This window comes from Alexandromys fortis, unplaced genomic scaffold (genome assembly GCF_014885135.2).
Source record: "Alexandromys fortis isolate MF-2015 unplaced genomic scaffold, M_Fortis_MF-2015_v1.1 scaffold_176, whole genome shotgun sequence".
NCBI classification, from domain to species: Eukaryota; Metazoa; Chordata; class Mammalia; order Rodentia; family Cricetidae; genus Alexandromys; species Alexandromys fortis.
Genome location: NW_026068070.1, coordinates 278953 through 298207, shown reverse-complemented (window position 1 = coordinate 298207; position 19255 = coordinate 278953). Strand labels below are relative to the sequence as shown.

Here is a 19255-nt window from a genome sequence, read left to right as displayed (position 1 = left end):
TTCTGGTGGGAGGTTACAAGTGCAGGGAGCAGATTTAAGGGGTACTGGAGGTAAGTGGTATTGGGAAGAATGATGGGAAATCCACAAAAAATAAAAGTTACAAAAAAAAAAAAAAAAAGAAAAGAAAATCATTAGCTTCCTCAGGGTCTTGGGAAGGAAGAACAGAGCAAGTATACATAACCCATGCACTTATGTACACCCAAGATGTTAACAGAATGACCATGGTACTTATAACAGTCTTAATCAATAGTCAAACTTATCTTTGACACAACAATGTGAGGATGAAGATCAGGTGGGAATAACAATAAGGTAACTTCTAATTCTTCTGAGAATTAGCATTGCGTCTATATAGGTTTTCCATGAATCCCTAAATTCTTGCATAAACAAAACAGAAACACTGACTCAGAAGCCCTACTTTTTCCTAAAGAATGCTTCTTTCTTTTTACTTTTTTTTTTTCATTTAATTTATGTTTGTTTGTTTGTTTGCTGGTTGGTTTTTCAAGGCAAGGTTTCTATGTATCCTTGACTATCCTGGAACTTGCTCTGTAGGGGGGGGGGGGGAGGGGTGAGGGGCCCTCAAACTCAGAGATGCCTGCCTCTGACTCGCGAGTTCTGGGATTGAAGGTGTGCAACACCACTCAGTTGTTTCTTTCCTTTTAAAGCAGAGTGGCTCAAGACTGGTTTGTAACTTACTATGTAGCCACGGACAAACTTAAACTTATTCTTCTGCCTACACCTTCAGAACACCAGGAATAAAGGCATGCTCCTCCACACTGTTTTTATGTGGTAGTGGGGTGAAACCAAGAGCTTTGTGTATACTAAGCAAGCACCCTACCAACTGAGTTATGTTTCTAACTCTTTCTAACTCTTCAGTAAACTTCAGAGTTGATCTAAACAACTAGACCACACTACAAATCATAATCATCACCACTACCCTAAAGCAGGGAGGGTGGGAATGGTACTTACAGCTGGGGTCCTTTCTCATCAACTCCTCCAAACAACAATGCTACTCCAAAGGGACGAGACTAGAACCAAAAAAAAATTCATTTAGAAGAGACTACAAATAACGAGAGTGGGGAAAACATGGGCAGAGGACAAATGCCCTCAGTACTACAGAACAGCAACCAGGCATCAGAACTAACTCACCATGGCACCTGGATCTGCATCTTCTTCTCCAAACTGCAAAGCCAGATTGGACACAGCCTGGGTGACACTCTCCACTGTCATTGTCTCATTATAGGTGAACCAATGGTTCTAGAAAAAGGGCAAAGAATGATACTGCTTCCCTGGAAAAGGGAAACTCAAAATAGTCCACCACTTCTCTACCAAGTGAAAATTGAGGTTCGCATTCCTCTTCCTGTTTCTGAGACAGGGTCTCACCACATATCACAGAAGTAGAACTTGCAATCCTCCTCCTACCTTAGCCTCCCAAGGGCTAGGATGACAGATCACCTGCCCAAATCAACACCTTCTTGATTAATACTAGCCACTGAATACTTGGGACTATATCAGAGAGGGACAAGTCTGATTGCCAGATGCTATGGCATATGCCCGTGATCCATGCCATCAGGAGGATCATGAGCTCAAGGTGAGGCTGGGCTGTACGCAGAAAGATCATGTCTCAAGAGGGAGCAGAGGAAAACGAAGGTGAGAAGAGCAGGTGAGAGAGCACATGCGTGTACACACAGATAAGCTCTGAAAATAAGACAGGCTGCTAGCCTTAAAGACTAGGGCTGACATCTAAGAGTAAAGTGGCAAGTTCAGCCTTCTAACAGTCAATGTTAGTAACCAAGTGTCAATTTTCCTCACTCATCTTTCCCTGTTAGAGCTTATGTTAAATTACTCTTACATAAGTATGGAAAACAAGCATGCAAATAAAAGCAGAAACGTCTACCTTGCAATTATTTTTCTTCCTATACTAGCATATTACAGTCAAACCAGATACCCATTGGTTTCTTTGTGGTTTTTGGTTTTATTAAAGAAAATCAACATTCTTAAAAAGTCATCTGGTACAAATCATTGCTTACCAGATGAGATCAATTTTATAAGCCTGGCAGAAAAGGCATTTTACTATGACCCCATTCCACAGAAAGCCAATCAGAGGATACTGTGCATGCTTTACATAAGGTAATCCTGGAAGAAGCTGACCAGAACCTGCTTTAAGCTGCAATGCCTGGAGAGCTAAATTCCAAGTCCCCGGGGTTGTAGCAGGGGAATCAACCCACAACGCTCCCAAGAGCCATGTCTAATAGTAACACAGACACCTGCAATATCACCCAAGCAGTTCTATCATCATTAAACAAGGAGCACATGCATCACAGTGAAAAGCAGAGAAGATGCTGATTTACCTGTGTCTCCACTCTGGCTTTATCAATTAAAGTTTTAGCATCAGCAATTAGCCCACTCATGGCACAACCTGCAATGTAAAAGTAACAGTGACCAACCGGCCAAAACTTTCTAGAACTTTTCATCCACTAAGTAAATACTAAAAATCTGGCCTGGAACCATGGCAGCAATCTCACAGCAATCAACCCAACAGAATAAATGGGAAACGAAGACCACTGAGTACAGGTATAATGATCATACAATAGAAAACCAACCATGTTGACAGTCAAGTGCAGACAGTAAGCTAGCCGAACACGAATGTCCACAGACCGCAGCCTACGAGTCCCTGTACAAATCGTACAGAGCACAACACACCTAACATGCACTTTCATCATTATTAGCTTATCTGTGTGTACGTGTACAGTGTGTGTGAGAGTGGGTGCTCATGTCCCACAATGCGTGTAGAGGTCAGTTCTCTTCCTCTCACCTTTTATCTGAGTTCCAGGGATGGAACTCAAGTCACCAGGTTTATGCGTCACGTGCCTTTACCCACTGAGCCACCTTGCTAGCCCCATGATGCACTTCTGAGCTAAGCAAACACTACAACCAAACCTGAGAAGATGAAACTATTTCACTGTAGACTGCATCAGAAGACCCCAGGAAAACATCAAAAGCCCCTCAATTCCCTATTCCAACAAACCAACTAGTTATTTTAGAGAGAAAGTTGCCTGATGGACGAACGTGCCAAGATTACGGCTGTAATTGCTACTTCTACGCCATGACTCAAATCTCAATCTCAGTCTGTGTTTCTCTCCAAAGCTTCAGATCTATGAAGTCAAATGACTCTCAGTCCATCTACTTGGATACTACAGTCTCAACTCACTTCCCTTGGCCTTCACAACCAATCAGATCCTAAGTTCTCTTTTGGCTACTGCCTTCATTGAAAAATTTCATAATTTGGCTGATGACCAAATACTTGAACTACTAAAAACATTTTTTTTTAGAATGCTTCATGAATTTACATGTCATCTTTACACAGGGGCCATTTTGTTGTTGCTGTTTTGTTTTTAGTTTTTCGAGACCGGGTTCCTCTGGGTAATAGCTCTGTCTGTCATGGAACTCACTTTATAGACTAAATTGTCCTCAAACTCAAAGATTCACTTGCCTCTGCCTCTTGAGTGCTGGGATAAAAGATGCGCACCACCACTGCCTGACTATACTAAAAATTTTCTTAACTATTAACTCCCCTGCCTCCATGCTCAGCCCCCATCAACCTACCTTCAAAAACTGTCAGGAAAATATTCTAAAATTACTGGGGTTGCAGTGTCCTCACTGTTTAGACCACTTCCTAGCAATGCAAAAGTAAATGTCCAAGCCCTTTAGCAGGATTGGGGAGGGGGATTTTCTATTCTCTGACCTCCAGACTCGTCTCTTGCCATACAGACTTCACTTTCCAATCATGCTAAAATGTGAATACCCTGATACTTTACAGCAGGCAGCTTTGCTTTTCTAAGGCCTCATACATCAGCACATCCATTTCCAGCCCTATTCTTATTTTTAGTTTTGTAACAGAACCTTCCCTAAATTGCCCAGACTAGCCTTAAACTCATTCTGAAACTCTGACTGGCTATAGTCTAGCTGCTCAGCCTCTCAGCGCTGGAATTAGAGGCCTGAGCTACCAGGCTTGGCAAACTCAACCATGATGGCTAATCTTCACTTTCTACTGATAGAGTTTAGAATAGGGGAGACCGAGGCAATACCTCCTGGTGTGTCTGGGGCAGGTTTCCAAAGGATTAACAAAACAGGGAAGACCCATTAGAGTGTGGGTAGCTGGGCTGGGGCTACAGGTAGAATAAAATGGAAAAAGGAGAAAGCCAGGGACTAACACAAGCAGTCTTCTCTACTGCAGGTCTCCTATGATGTAAACACAGATGTTCACAATGCTTTCACCATGATGACAGTGAATCCTCTGAAACTGTGAGCGGGCCAAAAGAAAGGTTCCTTCTCTTAAGTTGTCAGATCTTTGGTCACAGTGTAGAAAAAATAACTAATATCCATGACCAATGAGCCCAGATAAAACTCTTTCTCTTTCATCTCCTCACTGATCACACTGCACCACACAAATAAGACTGCCTGTTCCTGGAAGACAAACACCATGTCTCCCTCTTGTCTATAGCTGTGGAGTCTAGTATAGCGTTTTCTATCTTTGAATGAAGTGACATTGAGCTATCTCCAAAAGACAGTTGATCTGAGATACAGCAGACATGATGTTTCAATTGTAAAATCTGCTTCTCTAGAAACAAAGAGAATACTACGCTCCCAGTTACCATGGCATTTAGTTCTTATGGCCTTTAAGCAATTAATTATTTTGCAAATATTGTATTAATTAGGTTGAGTAAATAAGATAAGCAAATCTGAATAGCCAACTACAACACAAAGCAGTAAAATGTAAAAGTACATATTGTTTAATGCTACAATGTCAAGAGCCAAAGCAAGAAAATTATACTGAAGACCAGAGAAAGGAGGTAAAGGTAGCCGGGAGAAAAACAATTAAGTCTAACACACAGGGATAGGGTTGATCTGGTCAACTGTTAACACTTTGAACCTTAAACACTCCAAAGATCTTCGAGAATTATTCTTTCTCAGTGGACATTACAATTTTCCATACTATCTTGGCTCTAGCTTGCTTACTATCGGGGTAAAATGGCCATCACAAGAACTAGCTTAGGATCCAATCTTTTTGTATTTAAATATCATATTTGCCAATGGCTGGGTTATAGTTCAGTGGTAGAACACTTGCCTAGCACCTGAGTGTATCTGGGTTCAATTCCAAGCACTGCAGAAAGTAAAATACAGCAAATTTGAAGATGAAAAGAATTCCCAGTAGTAGGTCAAGCATAACGAGTCCTGAGACTGCTCTACTGCTTCCCACCTTGAAGATAACAGGGAATCAGAAGGTAAGCATTTGCTGTATGAACCTCCCTTGGATCACAGAAGATTAACTAACCAATGCCAAATCTTCTCATAGCTTCCACTTATTACTTACCTATATGAGCATCAATCTCTACAATTTTCTCGATGCTACTAGGCTCCATTAGTGGGGAGGTAATTCTCTTCTCCACAGCTAGACATACGCCCTCTGATGTCTGGATGCCAATGGCCGTAGAACCAAGCTAAAACAAAACAAGACAAACAAACAAAAACCATGCTGCAGTTATAATGCACAGCTCAAAGAAATCTCTGCATACCTAGTATGCAGGAGAACAGAGAACACCTAATAAACACTACACTGCTCTGTGAACAGCAAAAGCACTTACAGAATTCTGTACTTTGGAAGAGGAAGTCTGGGACGTGGGGGAGCATGGGAAGCTCCATGGCAGAGTGTTCACCTTGAATGAGCAAGTCTGGTTCAGTCCCCAGTACCAAAAATGGGGTGGGCATCCCACAAGGTCCGAACACATCTGAAAACTGACCTATGTTAACACTAATCCTGGGAGGAGGAATTCTAAAGTTCTAATCATAGTTTTTCTTCTTTTTTGTATTTTTCCCCCTCGAATTCATGACTTTTACCTCTGCTATGTCTACTGGTCTGTCCAATAGGTTATGCTCCCCAAGCCCATGTCATCTCTGGGAAAGAAAAAGAGGAAAGGAGAGTGGGAAAAGAAAGGACCACCATCCTCACTCGGCATAGTCAGCTGCTAACTTAATCCAAAGTCACCAGCAGTCCACACTACAGTACGTCCACCTCCCCGCACCGCTCCAGTCACCCCTCATCACTGCGTGTCTCAATTCTGTCTGCACAATGAAGACATAACACCTACATCAAGAAAGTGGTACCTACCACATAATAAACAAATGTCGGTCCTGCTACATTGCCACCCCATTCCTCTGAGAAAAGATCTTATCATGTAACTCTAGCGGAGCTGAAATTTGTTATGTAGTCCGAGCTTGCTTCTGCCTCCCAAAGTATGAGCCACAACCCTGTCTCATCTCTAGTCTCCTGCTCATCTCTTATTGATACACTGATTTAAAAAAAATGCTATCTTCACTATATTTCTCTCAAGAACTGATACTCTCTGTATTGTCTGTAAGTTAAAAACCAAATGAGGCTCTCATAATCACAATCTTTCACCTTCAACTTTATCCCTCACTATTAATGGACAAACCCTTAGCACAGCTCAACCCTCAGCAACACTAGCTGTCTACCAGAACCCTTCCTAAAGCTGTCTCCTGTAGAATATACTCTTCCTTCTGCCTCTCCAAATTTATCCACTACTCAAAGCCTCCTAAGACCACGTTTTATGCCCTGGATCTCCACTGTATCTTCTTAGTTCTATAAAACAATGACCCACCAACTGTGAGCATCACACTTGATTAAGCCTGTTATGGTTAAAAAAAAAAAAAAAGACCCACAGAATTCCATGAATCTTTTTAAAATTTAATTCGTTTTTATTTATGTGTTTCTCTGTGTATGTGCACTGTATGAGGGTGCCTGCAGAGGCCAGAAGAAGGCATTAGATCCCAAAGCCTAGAATAATAGGCAGTTGTGAGTCACCCACAACAGAACCCTTGAAGAGCAACAAGAGCTCTTAACCACTGAGCCATCTCTCCAGCTCCTCCATGAAACCACACACAGAACATGTTTAATATGTCTTTTGTTTGTTTGTTTGTTATTTGAGACAGGGTTTTCTCTGTGTCACAGATCTGACTGTTGTAGAACTCACTCTTTATTCTAGGCTGCCCTCGAACTTACAGAGATTCGCCAGCCTCTGCTTCCAGAGTACTGGAATTAAAGGCATGTGCCACCACTGCCCAGAGTTTAACAAGTCTTTAGACTAAATGTTATCAAAATATTTCTGTCTAATCTCTGACATGAAGCAACTTGCAGGAGGAAAGGTTTGCTTTGGCTCAGAGATGGAGGAGATACAGTTCCTAACACAGGAGGGCAAGGAGGGTGACAGGAACAGGAGCGGCTGTTCACACTGCACAACCACCAGGAAAGAGCAATGGATGCTAGTGATCAGCAAGCTCTCTCTCCTCTTTTTTAATTTTATTGAGCTCTACATTTTTCTCTGCTCCCCTCCCTGCCACTCCTCTCCCAAGGTCCCCATGCTCCCAATTTACTCATGAGATATTGTCTTTTTCTACTTCCCATGTAGATTAGATCTATTTATGTCTCTCTTAGTGTCCTCATTGTTGTCTAGGTTCTATGGGATTGTGATTTGTAGGCTGGTTTTCTTTGCTTTAAGTTTAAAAACCACTTATGAGTGAGTACATATGATAGGTGTCTTTCTGGGTCTGGGTTACCACACTCAATGTTTTCTAGCTTTATCCATTTGCCTGCAAAATTCAAGATGTCGTTATTTTTTTCTCTGCTGTGTAGTACTCCATTATATAAATGTATCACATTTTCCTTATCCATTCTTCGGCTGAGGGGCATTTAGGTTGTTTCCAGGTTCTGGCTATGACAAACAAAGCTGCTATTAACATAGTGGACACATATCCTTGTGGCATGATTGAGCATCCTTTGGATATATACCCAAAAGTGGTATTGCTGGGTCTTGAGGAAGGTTGTTTCCTAATTTTCTGAGAAATCACCATACTGATATCCAAAGGGACTGTACCAGCTTGCACTCCCACCAACAATGCAGGAGTGTTCCCTTTACCCCACAACCTCTCCAGCATAAGTTGTCACCAGTGTTTTTGATCTTGGCCATTCTTAGGGTGTAAGATGGAATCTCAGAGTTGTTTTGATTTGCAAGCTCTCTTTTTACGAAGTGCAAGATCAAAGCCCACAACTGTTGCCACCCTCATTTAAGGTAAGCCTTCCCAGCACAGTTAACTTATTGTGAAAACCCAGAGGTTTGCCTCTTCAGTGATTCTAGATCCTGTTAAGCTGACAATCATTACTCATGAGTACATCATGTCTCATATATATATTTTACTCTCAAATGTATAAAATTCTAACTTTACTTAGAAGTATTATTAAATGTACACCAGCTTCTTATTTCATTTTGGGCAACTAATTTTGGTTTTGAGATAGGGTTGTCTAGGCTAGCTTCAAAATTATGAGTCTCCTGTCTTAGTCTTTCATTACCACCCTGGACCCCCACTTTTTAAACAAAGGATACCTGTGAAACTATAGCAGATTGCCAAAAACTCTTATGTAACTAGTGAATGCCCTAACGTCTTACTAAGGATGCAAACTGCACACATATATAAGGTCCACTTCCTCCTCAAATTTGTGACTATAATAAAGGCCTTCTAAAATAAACAGGCATAATCCCATGAGGACAAACAATGGAAGAGAGACTGCTTTAAGTTTGGTAGCTCATGCCTATAATCTCAACTACCAGGAAAGCTGAGTAAGGAGGATCAGAAAGTTCAAGGCTTGCCTAAGCTACATGAGTCCAAGGCCAGCTTGTTAATTTAATGAGATTCTGTTTTTTTGTTTGTTTTCTCTTTTTAAGACAGGGTTTCTCTGTACAGCCCTGGCCATCTTGGAACTCTCTCTGTAGACCAGGCTGGCCTTGAACTTAGAGCTCTACCTGCCTCTGCCTCCTGATTGCAGGGATTAAAGGTAAGCACTACCATGCTCAGCTAGATTCTGTCTTAAACTAAAACTGAGGCTACTGATTAATGGTAGAATACACACCCTAGACCATGAGTCCACTTGCCAGTGCTGCCAGAAATGAAAAAAGAAACCCATTCCCAGGCTACTTCTACACTAAGGGTTCTGGTGTCTTCTTCTGGCCTCTGAAGGCACTACATACACATGGTATAAATACATGCAAGTAAAACCACCCAAACACATAAAAAATAAAATAAATCTAAAAATAAAGTTTAAAGTACTGCTCTAGGAAACTGAAAACAGATGGTATGAACCTTAGGGCCCGTTTCTTTTTAACACAATTTATAGAGCCATTTTAACTTTGACTCTAAAACTATACTGGTGCGTGCCCTAAAAATTAAAATAGTAACAATAATAAATACAAAACCACTGCCTAGAAAATTATACATAAGACTTATGTGTTCCCTAATTGCCATAATTTTTAAATTTGGGCACAGACTGAACCTCGGACCTCTCATTGGCCAGGCAAGCACCCTACCACGGCGTCACACCCCGGCCACTCTACCACAGCACCACAGCTACAGCTACTCACTGCACAAAACAGAACCAAATTCACATCCACTTTTAATTTTTCCTAGTAAAGCAACTCTCAAATGGGGCTCTCTTGCCCCTACCAAATTCAACAAATCTAGAGCATTTCGCAGGTAAGTGCCATTGGCGTCTAACAGGTAGAGAAGGCCCCACAAAGTAGTTATTCAGTTCAATCATATAGAAAACTGGCTTCACAACACAAAACACGTTATCAGTCTACTTAATTTGGATTTCAATTTTCTAATAATAATAATCATAATAACAAGAGGCCAATATTTCTGAGGTTATTTTATAAAATATATCAAGGCCAGCAAGATGACTCAGCAGGTAAAGACCTGACACAAAGCCTGACAACCTGAGCTCAGCTCCTGAATTTCCTGACCAAAGGAGAACCAACTCCTGGAAGTTGTCCTCTAATTTCATACGTGCCAGACTATGTAAACACATGAACACACAGGGTATCAAAATCCAAGATTTTTTAATATCTGTATACTCTAATGCTTAAAGTTCTCCTCCTAGCCACCTTTGCAGACTGAGGAAAGGTAGGAGACAAGGCACATCTGAACTACATCTTGTGTGCTATTCCCTGAACATAACAGTAATGCAACCAGTGTCAGACACCTAAGATAGTAACTTGATATTACCACAGGTCTGAGAACCCATTCTAAAGGTGCATGCCCTGCCAATGCTAGTTCTATCTGTTTCATTATTTACAAGGTATTCCAAATGATCACTCCTAGCCAGAACTATTAGTCACTGTCTAGATGTGCATGTGCAAAGGGTGTTACACACATACCGATGTGCATGTGGAGGTCAGAGGTCGATGCTGGGCATCTTCTTCCATTGTTTTCCACCTTAGTTTTTAACACAGGGTCCATGCACTGAACTGGTACCTCACTGATTCAGCTAGGACAGCTACCAGCAAACTCTGGGGATCCATCTGCTTCTGTCTCCCCAGTGCTGGGATCACAGACAGGCACCATTACCGTGGCTACGTATGGGGGTGCTGTGGATCCAGACTCAGCTCCTCGAGCTTACATGGCAAACATCTTGAGTGAGCCATCTCCACAGTCTCACTCTCTAGGTCTTCTCAAGCTAGTCAAGCCTTCTCACTGGCATCTCACAAGACATCAAAGCAAAAGGCAAATTAATTAAGCTCCAAAGCATCTGAATTTTCATAATGGTTCATCTTACTATTATGGGCTACATTGCTATCTAGCCCAACTAAGATTACAGAGCTCAAATCCTATCTCATTATCTCCAGAGAATCTAAAACTTACTAGTCCTAAAGGTCTTCTAAAGCAGGACAGTTTTAAGCAGAACCTTTGTCTAAATTGAAGCTCAAATCAATACTACAGCTTGAAATCTGACAGTTTAGCACTTCCTACTAAAGCACTTTCAATCAGAGCAAAGATCAGGAATTACTTGCAGGTCTCTTTTTTCTAGTTCTTTATCTACAATGTTTCCATTTCACTTCTAAAACTTCACCTAGTCACTCTTTCCTGCCTTTCCAGATTCTTACACAACTACACAGCATCTTCCTTCTATAAGTAACTGAGAGACCCAGCAGCTCTCCAGTCATGTGGGGAGTCACTCCATGGAACAGCTGTAAACAACTTAAGTGCTTCAAAAGCAACTAAGTCCCACAGAAGGAAACTCCAGAAGACTGGACTTCTGAGCTAATAAGAACTTTCCCAACAAAATGAGTTATCTCTTAAAAATGTTTTTAACCATATTCATTTGTCTATGTTTGTGGGTAAATATATGTGTGTGCGAGGGAACTGTGGAAGTAGAAGGACAACTCGAGGGACTCAGTTCCCTCCTTACACCATGTCCGACTTGGGGCAATGAGGTTTGTGAGAAAGCATTATAAACAGAGGTGACTAGACAGACACTGGAGACAGATGACACAGGCATGTGCTTAAGAGAGTAAACTACCTACATGGCTCCCAGTCCTCGTTAGAAGGTCCTCCTGTGCGAAGCCAACCCCCGAAACCAAAATCAAAATTTCTAGTTTGGGACCCAGATATCTTATTCTTTCTTTCTTCTAAGCATTCCTTTTCAATACTTCAAAGATTACAGATATATGCTTCTTACAACCCTGGCTTTCTGTCAGGCTTCTTAACTATCTACCAAATGAAAAGCTATTTCAATTATTCATAATTTAACATATGTAGTTCTAACTTCAGGTATATTTAGGCAGCCTTCTAATGTTTAGAATGCTAGCATAAACTCCATGTTTGGGGTATGTGTGAGTGTAAGTGAATGGTTTTGTGTGTGTGTGTGTGTGTGTGTGTGTGTGTGTGTGTATCTATCTGTCTGTCTAGAGATCGCATGCAAAGCAAGCACTCTACCAACCAAGCTGTACTCTCAGCCCTTCATATCTGATTTTGTTTCTAGATTACAGGACACACCTCCTTTTAGTCCTCAGTATCTACTAAAAATTTACAATTTTACCAACAAAATTGCAGAGGGGATCAGTTATATTATTTGCTCAAAAACAAACAAACAACAACAAAAAGAAATATAAAAAGGGCCTGAAGAGATGACTTAGCTGGCAGTTTGTCAGTCATGCATGAAGACCTGAGTCTTCCCAGAACCAGTGCAGAAGCACACCCTGTAATCCTAGCACTGGAAGGTCAGAAGCACACCCTGTAATCCTAGCACTGGAAGGTCAGAAGCACACCCTGTAATCTTAACACTGGAAGGTAGAGACAGAAAATCTGAATTTGTTGTTGGTCTAGCTAGTCAGTCATATCAGAGAGCTCCAGGTTCACTGAGACGCCCTGTATCAAAAATAAGGTGGAAAGCAACTGAGGACACCAGTGTCAACCTTGGTCTGGACATGAATGCTCACACACACATACAAATACAGGAGCTAACTCTGGACTTCTACACTCTTCTTTAAAGTCAAGATTTGAAACAAAAACATGCCCCTCCATTTTCACTGAAGACAAAACTCAAACAATTATGAAGCAGTTATCTGTTCAAAAAAAAAAAATCTCAAAATGGATCTCAGAAATAGTATTAAAATTCTTATCAAAATGTAGTTGGTCAAAGGAATGCTAAGAATAGTCTCTAAAAGAACAGCTGAAACACACTTATCACAAACGTCCTTCTAGCAATGTGTGAGGGCTGTTTGCTACTGTACCTTGATAGCCTCAATGGCATATTCCACTTGAAACAATCTTCCTTCTGGAGAAAAAGTATTCACACCCCTGTAATCAAGCAAGCAAACAATGGTATTAGAACCTGTCAGAAGTATACAGACAATATAGACATTGGCATCAAGTTCCTTGACAACTAGCGCAGATGACTATGAGATATACAAGTTGCCAGTCACTCTGCCCACAGCAAGCTTTTCAATCTTTTGCTGTTTTCAAGATACTCAGATCTATACAGGGAACACCTCTCCCCTACTCCTAAGCCTAACCAAAATCTTAACCAAACTGATCGAATGAAAGCACATGACCTGAATCAACCTGGATGAATTCTGAGCCAACCTACCAATTCCTTTGATAAATGCATCCCCCAAGGCTATCACACCATTTCCAAGAAAATGTCATTTTTTTCTTTTCTTTTTTCCTGTTATGTGCATTTGATGTTGTTGCTTTTTTTTGTAAGTCAGTTAAGAATATTTATCTACCTATTTGTATGAAACAGCATTATTGTATTAAGAGACTAAGATCCATATGTTACTAAAATCTCTCTAGCTTCCACACTATTCATGCCCATCCCATGCTAGACTACTCTAAAATACGCTGCCCTCTTGTTTGCACCAGTGTGTTGGTGATTCCTGAGGAAAAGAGACAAACATACCATTAGCTGTAGATGCTTTCAGCACACAATCACCATTTAAAATGTTTTTGAATGAATGCATATAGACTGTAATGCTTAGTTTATGAATTCTAAACTTCAACAGTATGCATAGAGCACAGTGTTTTCAAATTTTAAACAAGACGTTCTTCAAAAGAATTGTGTGTGGGGGGGGGAATAAATTGCTCATAGTTGCTTAGCAGGAAAAGCAGAACTGGAATCAGAGTTCAAGAAATCTTACAGAGACCAAGCTTTCAACTATTCTATTATACTATCTCTGAGAATTCTCACTAAATGAGTGAAAAGAATCTCACTACCCAGTTCCTCAATCAATATCACTAAAGTCATTCAGAAGGAAGTTCAAGGTTCTAAAAAACAGTCAATCACTGAAAGAAAATCTGGGGTCAAAAGATCTAAGATCGAATGTTCTAAACGACGTGACTTCCTACTCCCTACCCTCTTCTTTCCCCTACTAGACGCTGTCCTAAGTTCACAATGGACTCCTCCAGGGTAGCAGCATTTCCATCTCAATGTCCTTGTTACCTTTAACCTAACCATTGTCATAGCCTCCGAACTGGTGCTGACTTGTTCTTCTAATCCGACCAATTAATCTTATAAAAACAATAGTGATGAGGCAACTCCTTAAAGAAAACATTAAAGCCAGACACAGGGGCTCAAGAATATAACCCAGAACTCAGAACACTGAGGTCAGCCTGGGATGGTCAGTTAGCTTTGGTCACCTTGGGCTATAAATGATACCTTGTCTTTGAAAAGTAACAACAACAAAAGACCAAAAAAGGGAGCTGGAGAGATGGCTCAGGAGTTAAGATGAAGAGTTTGATTCCCAGCACTGACACAGTGGCTAAAAACTATCTGTTACTCCAGTTCCAGGAGATCCAACCCCTCTTCTGGCCTCAAAGGACACCAGACATGTCCATGGTACATGAACGACCCCCCAATTTTTTAATAATTTTTTTTAAAAAAGAGGAAATTAATTAGCACACAGTTGCCTATAGAGACTCCAATCCTTACATTCTATTAAACCCATCAGTATCTAGCGCCATCCCAGTTTTCCTTCCCACATCCCCTACTAGCCACAATATGCACAGTACACATGTGGCTATCAGCCGGACTTTTTCAAATACTCAGTACGCCTTTCCACTGGCTCCTCTGCTCATTCTTTACCACCCAACAATGCTGTTGACTCTCGCCGTCGTGATGAACGAAAATTCTACTTTCTCAGGACCCGTTTGAATTATCAGCTTCTTATGCCCTAACCATGACTGCAGCCTCTCATCAGAACTTCTATTGCGGACTGCGATTCCTTCAGTGCCGCTTTCTGGCTCATACTCCAGTTACTCTTGAACACAGGCGGGTAAGGGTCTTGATTTTTGCTCACTGCTGTAAAACCAGCATCCTGAAGAGTGAGGGCCTTGTACCAAGCAAAAGCCTGACATCACCTGCTAAAGGTCTCTACTTACACAGTCTTGAACAAACACAAAGGAAATAAATCCCACAGAACAACTAATACATAGAAAGAAATGAACAACAAACAAAACTTAGTAATAAAATCTGTCAGATAAGGACCACAATTTTCTCAAAATTTTACCACCTAAAGATGATTCTCTTCAATACTCTGGAAGCCAAGAGTTAACAACGATTTTGCTTGACAGCAGGAAACAGTTTTAAAACTTCACATCTATCTTCTATGGGTCAGCGAAAGGATAAAAAAGGCCACTCCAGCTGCTACAATTTTGACAGGATCAGTATATACTTGCCAGGAATTTCACAGGCAACGCGAAACCAAGATGTCTGCTTTCCCTAACTTTTAAAGGAACTTAATATAGCTTGCAGAACTAATCAAAACAGAAACTGAAAGTTAAAACGTCCACAGCAGTTACAGCAGCATTAGTTAGCATTTCTAACGCCTGAAAGGTTTTTTTTTTTTAATAAACACAATCGCACACCTTTAACTTCACAAGATATTTGGCCTTCAACGGAACACTAAAATATCGTGCTTTCAACTTGTTTCTTTGGTGTTGGTCAAAAGGGACCAGCACAGTACAGCTCTTCTGAGAATCACTGTACATTTCAGTTCCTACACAACCAGACGGCAGGCAACTTATCCGGCACAGCTGAAACTGCCTTCGCGCTTTTTTAAAGACAAAAACGTACAGCACGGCATGTCTCCCAACAAACTCACTCAACAGTGGCTGGTGGCTTTTTATTCAAACAGCACATTTCACATTGTGAAAAAAAAAAAAAGCAGTGCTATTTATCTTGAAAAGATGAACGCAGAGCTGGTGACCCCCTAACCTTATCCAGGTTAAAGGTCGGATCCCTCCCCACCGCCTGCCCCAAGCACAAACCCCATTCTCGCTTCCTCAGGGAGCCGGGACTAGCGGTGACTCAGCGGTAGGACAAGGGCGCCGGAACCGCTCCAGTCCAGCCTGGGGAACCCCGCCTGACGCCTCGGGAACCAGATTCCCCGGGTCCCGCCAGACTTGGGTTCCCGGAGCGCCCCATGACACTGCAGAACCCAGGCCGCGGCCCGGGCCCCGGGCCCGCCCACCCAACTCTAGACCCTGCTGCTTCCCGCCGGACGAACCTGTCGTACTCGGACCGAGTGAGGAACATGGCGAGGACCAGAGGAGGCAGCGGTGGGTACGCGGGGTTTTCAAGGGCCACACGACTCCAAGTAGCACCCTAGTCAACCACACCGCCACAGCACCAAGGAGCCTGCTCCCGTCTGCGCGTGCGTACGCGACCTTTATGGCCCGCCTCCCCGGCCTCCCTTCTATTGGCTGGTCGAGATTCTCGCCGCGGTGATTTGACCGACGCGCTTCCTCGACGGACCTGAGTTAACACAGGGAGGGCGGGACCAAGGCGCCCTTCCGCTTTCCATCTCCGGTGGTTGCTAAGGGCGCTGGGACTCGAGGCAAGTGGTGAGAGTGAACCTCTCCGAGGTGAGCCCGGCTCCAGATGGGCAGCTGCGAGGCTCGGATTGATAGTGGGTTGGCGGGATCGTGACGGAAGTCCCGCCAGCTCTTCCTCCTCACGCGCGCAGACCCAGCTCCTCGCGGTCTTCCCGGCTCTGTGGCAACCGGAACCGGCTTTGCTGAGGACTTTGACTTGAGCTGAGAGGTGTGTGTGCCTCCGTACGGAGTCTGCACCCGCGCGCCTGGCGCTTCTGCCAGCCTGGCTTGTTGTTGAAAAAAGTTTAAAAAGTTGATAGGTTCTGGTCTGCATGAAAGTTTTTCAAATTCTTGCATGGGTAAGGTTATTTTGCCAGGTTCTCCTTGGATTCGCACACATCCCACCACACCCTAGCTATCCCAAGTTTCAGATCCAAAGATTCAGAACTCAAGACCCGAGATTTAGGTTAGTCACTGCTTTTTCATGAAGAATGAGTACCTTCTTGTCGTATTATGCTTCTTTTTTCTTTTCTTTTCTTTTCTTTTCTTTTCTTTTTCGACATAGGGTTTCTCTGTAACTTTGGAGCCTGTCCAGGAACTCTTTTAGACTAGGCTGGCCTCGAACTCATAGAGATTTCCCTGCCTCTGCCTCCAGAGTGCTGGGATTAAAAGCGTGCGCCACTAGCGCTCAACTCGTTTCCTTTTCCTGAGGGTAGAAAAGCAACTTGAGAGCTTTTTTTAGAAACATTGTAAATGAATTATGTATCAAAGAAAGATAGGCGACTAAGAAGTCCTGGCTCTCTAGGAATGTAACTCGGTGGCAGAGTACTTGCTTAGCATGCATAAACCCCTGGTTTGAACCCATCTTGGGAGTGGGGGGGCGTCCTCGATGTGGGTTGGGGAAGGAGTGGTCAGAGTGCAAAGTTTCAGCTAAGATTAATACCTAGTGGAGATATGTTGTACAGCAAGGTGACAAGTTTATATCTTATACCTGAAATTTTCTAAGATCAGTTTTGATAACTACCAAAAATGGTAGGGGGTAGTGAATGTTAGCTTAACTTAATCATGATATTATACATATATTAAAACATTCCGGTGGCTGGAGAGACGGCTCAGCAGTTAAGAGCACCATGTGTGGGCTGGAGAGATGGCTCAGTGGTTAAGAACACTAGCTGCTCTTCCAGAGGACCCAAGTTCATATTCCCAGCACCCACATGACACCTAACAACTGTCTGTAACTCCAGTCCTAGGGAATCTGACACCTTCACACCAATGCACATAAAATAAAGTTAAACAAAATTTTTAAAAATTATTTAAAAAAAAAAAACAGCACCACGTACTCTTTCAGAAGACCCAAGTTCAGTTCTCAGCCTCCTTGTCTTCTCATAAACCACTTTTTATTCCAGCTCTAGGGGATCCACTGCTGGCACCTAAACCTCTCTCTCCTCTCTCTCTCTCTCTCTCTCTCTCTCTCTCTCTCTCACACACACACACACACACACACACATCATTTTGGGCTGAGTGTGATGGTCCCTTTAATCCCAGCACTCGAGAGGCAGAGGCAGGTATATCTCTGAGTTCAAGGCCAGCCTGGTCTGCAGAGTGAGAGTTCCAGGAAAACCAGGGCTACACAGAGAAGCCCTGTTTCAAAAACAACCAAAAAGAAAAAAGAAAAAAAGAAATACTCTTACTATAGTGAATACGTGGGGATGAAAGGCACTTGCAGCCTCTCCTAATACTCAGTGCAGTGATGAATGTCTGTCTCCCAGAATGCACCGCTCTAGAGCAATTTGCTTGTGCACATATACCAGCAATACAGGGGATCCACAGGTAGTCAATTGTGGGTAAAAAGGAAAGCGGATTTTCCCTCAACCTCAGTGAGATACTGAGTGTCTCAAAACTAAAGTGGGAAGCGATGGAGGAAAAAGCGGATGTCGGATGCTCTTAACTGTTGAGCTGCGTGTGCTCACACACACATAGTCACATCATCTCTTACTGTAACACTTCACGGAACGTCTTACCTGTGAATAGTCACTTTCATTGGCAGTTAAGCCAGGTGTCTGTCTCCTCTTCACACACCCCAGGAAAATAATAAAGGAGCCAGAAGAAGGCCGACTAAAAGATTCCTCGTCAGTAACAGAAAAAGGAATGATCAGTCTGAATCCCAGGTCCCGAGCCCTGGATCATCAGGTCTGAAACTTGTATGGGGTGGTGGAATGTGTAAAAATCCAAGAAATGCCTGGCAACATAACCTTAACCATGCAGAAGTTAGGTTTTTGTTCTTTCTTTTTAAAAAACGGTTTATTATATATAGTGTTCTGGCTGCCTGTACCCATGCAGGCCAGAAGAGGGCGCCAGATCTCATTCTAGGTGGTTGTGAGCCACGTGTGGTTGCTGGGAGTTGAACTCAGTACCTGAGTTCTTAACCTCTGAGCCATCTCTCCAGCCCTCACCCTTACTTTCTTATAGGCTAAAACCTACCACCTTGGAGATGAAGAAAATAGGCTAGTGGTAAAAGGCGCCAACCACCAATTCTGACAATCTGAGTTTGAGCCCCAGGACCCACATGGTTGAGGGAGACAACCGAGTCCTGCACATTTTCCTCTGCTGGCCACACACACCGCCTGGTCACTTTTTGTCCACTACTTGACACAACCTCCACTGAAGGATTGCCTACATCAGACTGGCCTGTAGGCATGTCTGTAGAATGTTGTCTGGTTGCTAATTCATGCAGGCAGCCCCAGCTTCCTTAGCCTTGTGGTCCTGTGCTGGCTTCTCTCAGTGGTAGACTGTGACCTGAAGGGTAAGACAGAAAACTCTTTCCTTCCCAAGCTGCTTTGGTCAGAGTGCCTTATCACTACACAATGAGACTACATGCCATGGCATTTTTGTCCACACATAGGCAAAGTAAATAAAATATAATTTAAATTAAAATAAAATACCGAAACCTACCAACCTTTCTCAGCAACAAGCCAGGCAGCCTGAAGCACCCAGCACTGGTTCAGATGCACTGGACTGCACACACCTCTGCCCCCAG

General features: G+C 42.6%; 1 protein-coding gene across 2 annotated transcripts in view; it reads right to left on the bottom strand.

The window, feature by feature from the left end:
- The window catches only part of Psma5 (proteasome 20S subunit alpha 5), a 28472-nt gene extending 12394 nt beyond the window's left edge, over positions 1-16078 (bottom strand). For both annotated transcript variants that reach the window (XM_050120940.1, XM_050120939.1), the window contains exons 1-6: positions 15912-16078; positions 12639-12705; positions 5372-5498; positions 2349-2416; positions 1147-1254; positions 967-1025 (exon numbers count right to left, since the gene is read on the bottom strand). In XM_050120940.1, coding sequence (XP_049976897.1) covers positions 967-1025; positions 1147-1254; positions 2349-2416; positions 5372-5498; positions 12639-12705; positions 15912-15940 — 458 coding nt within the window. In that variant the 5' untranslated portion in view covers positions 15941-16078. The remainder of the gene's footprint in view (positions 1-966; positions 1026-1146; positions 1255-2348; positions 2417-5371; positions 5499-12638; positions 12706-15911) is intronic.
- Positions 16079-19255: the final 3177 nt, after the last annotated feature.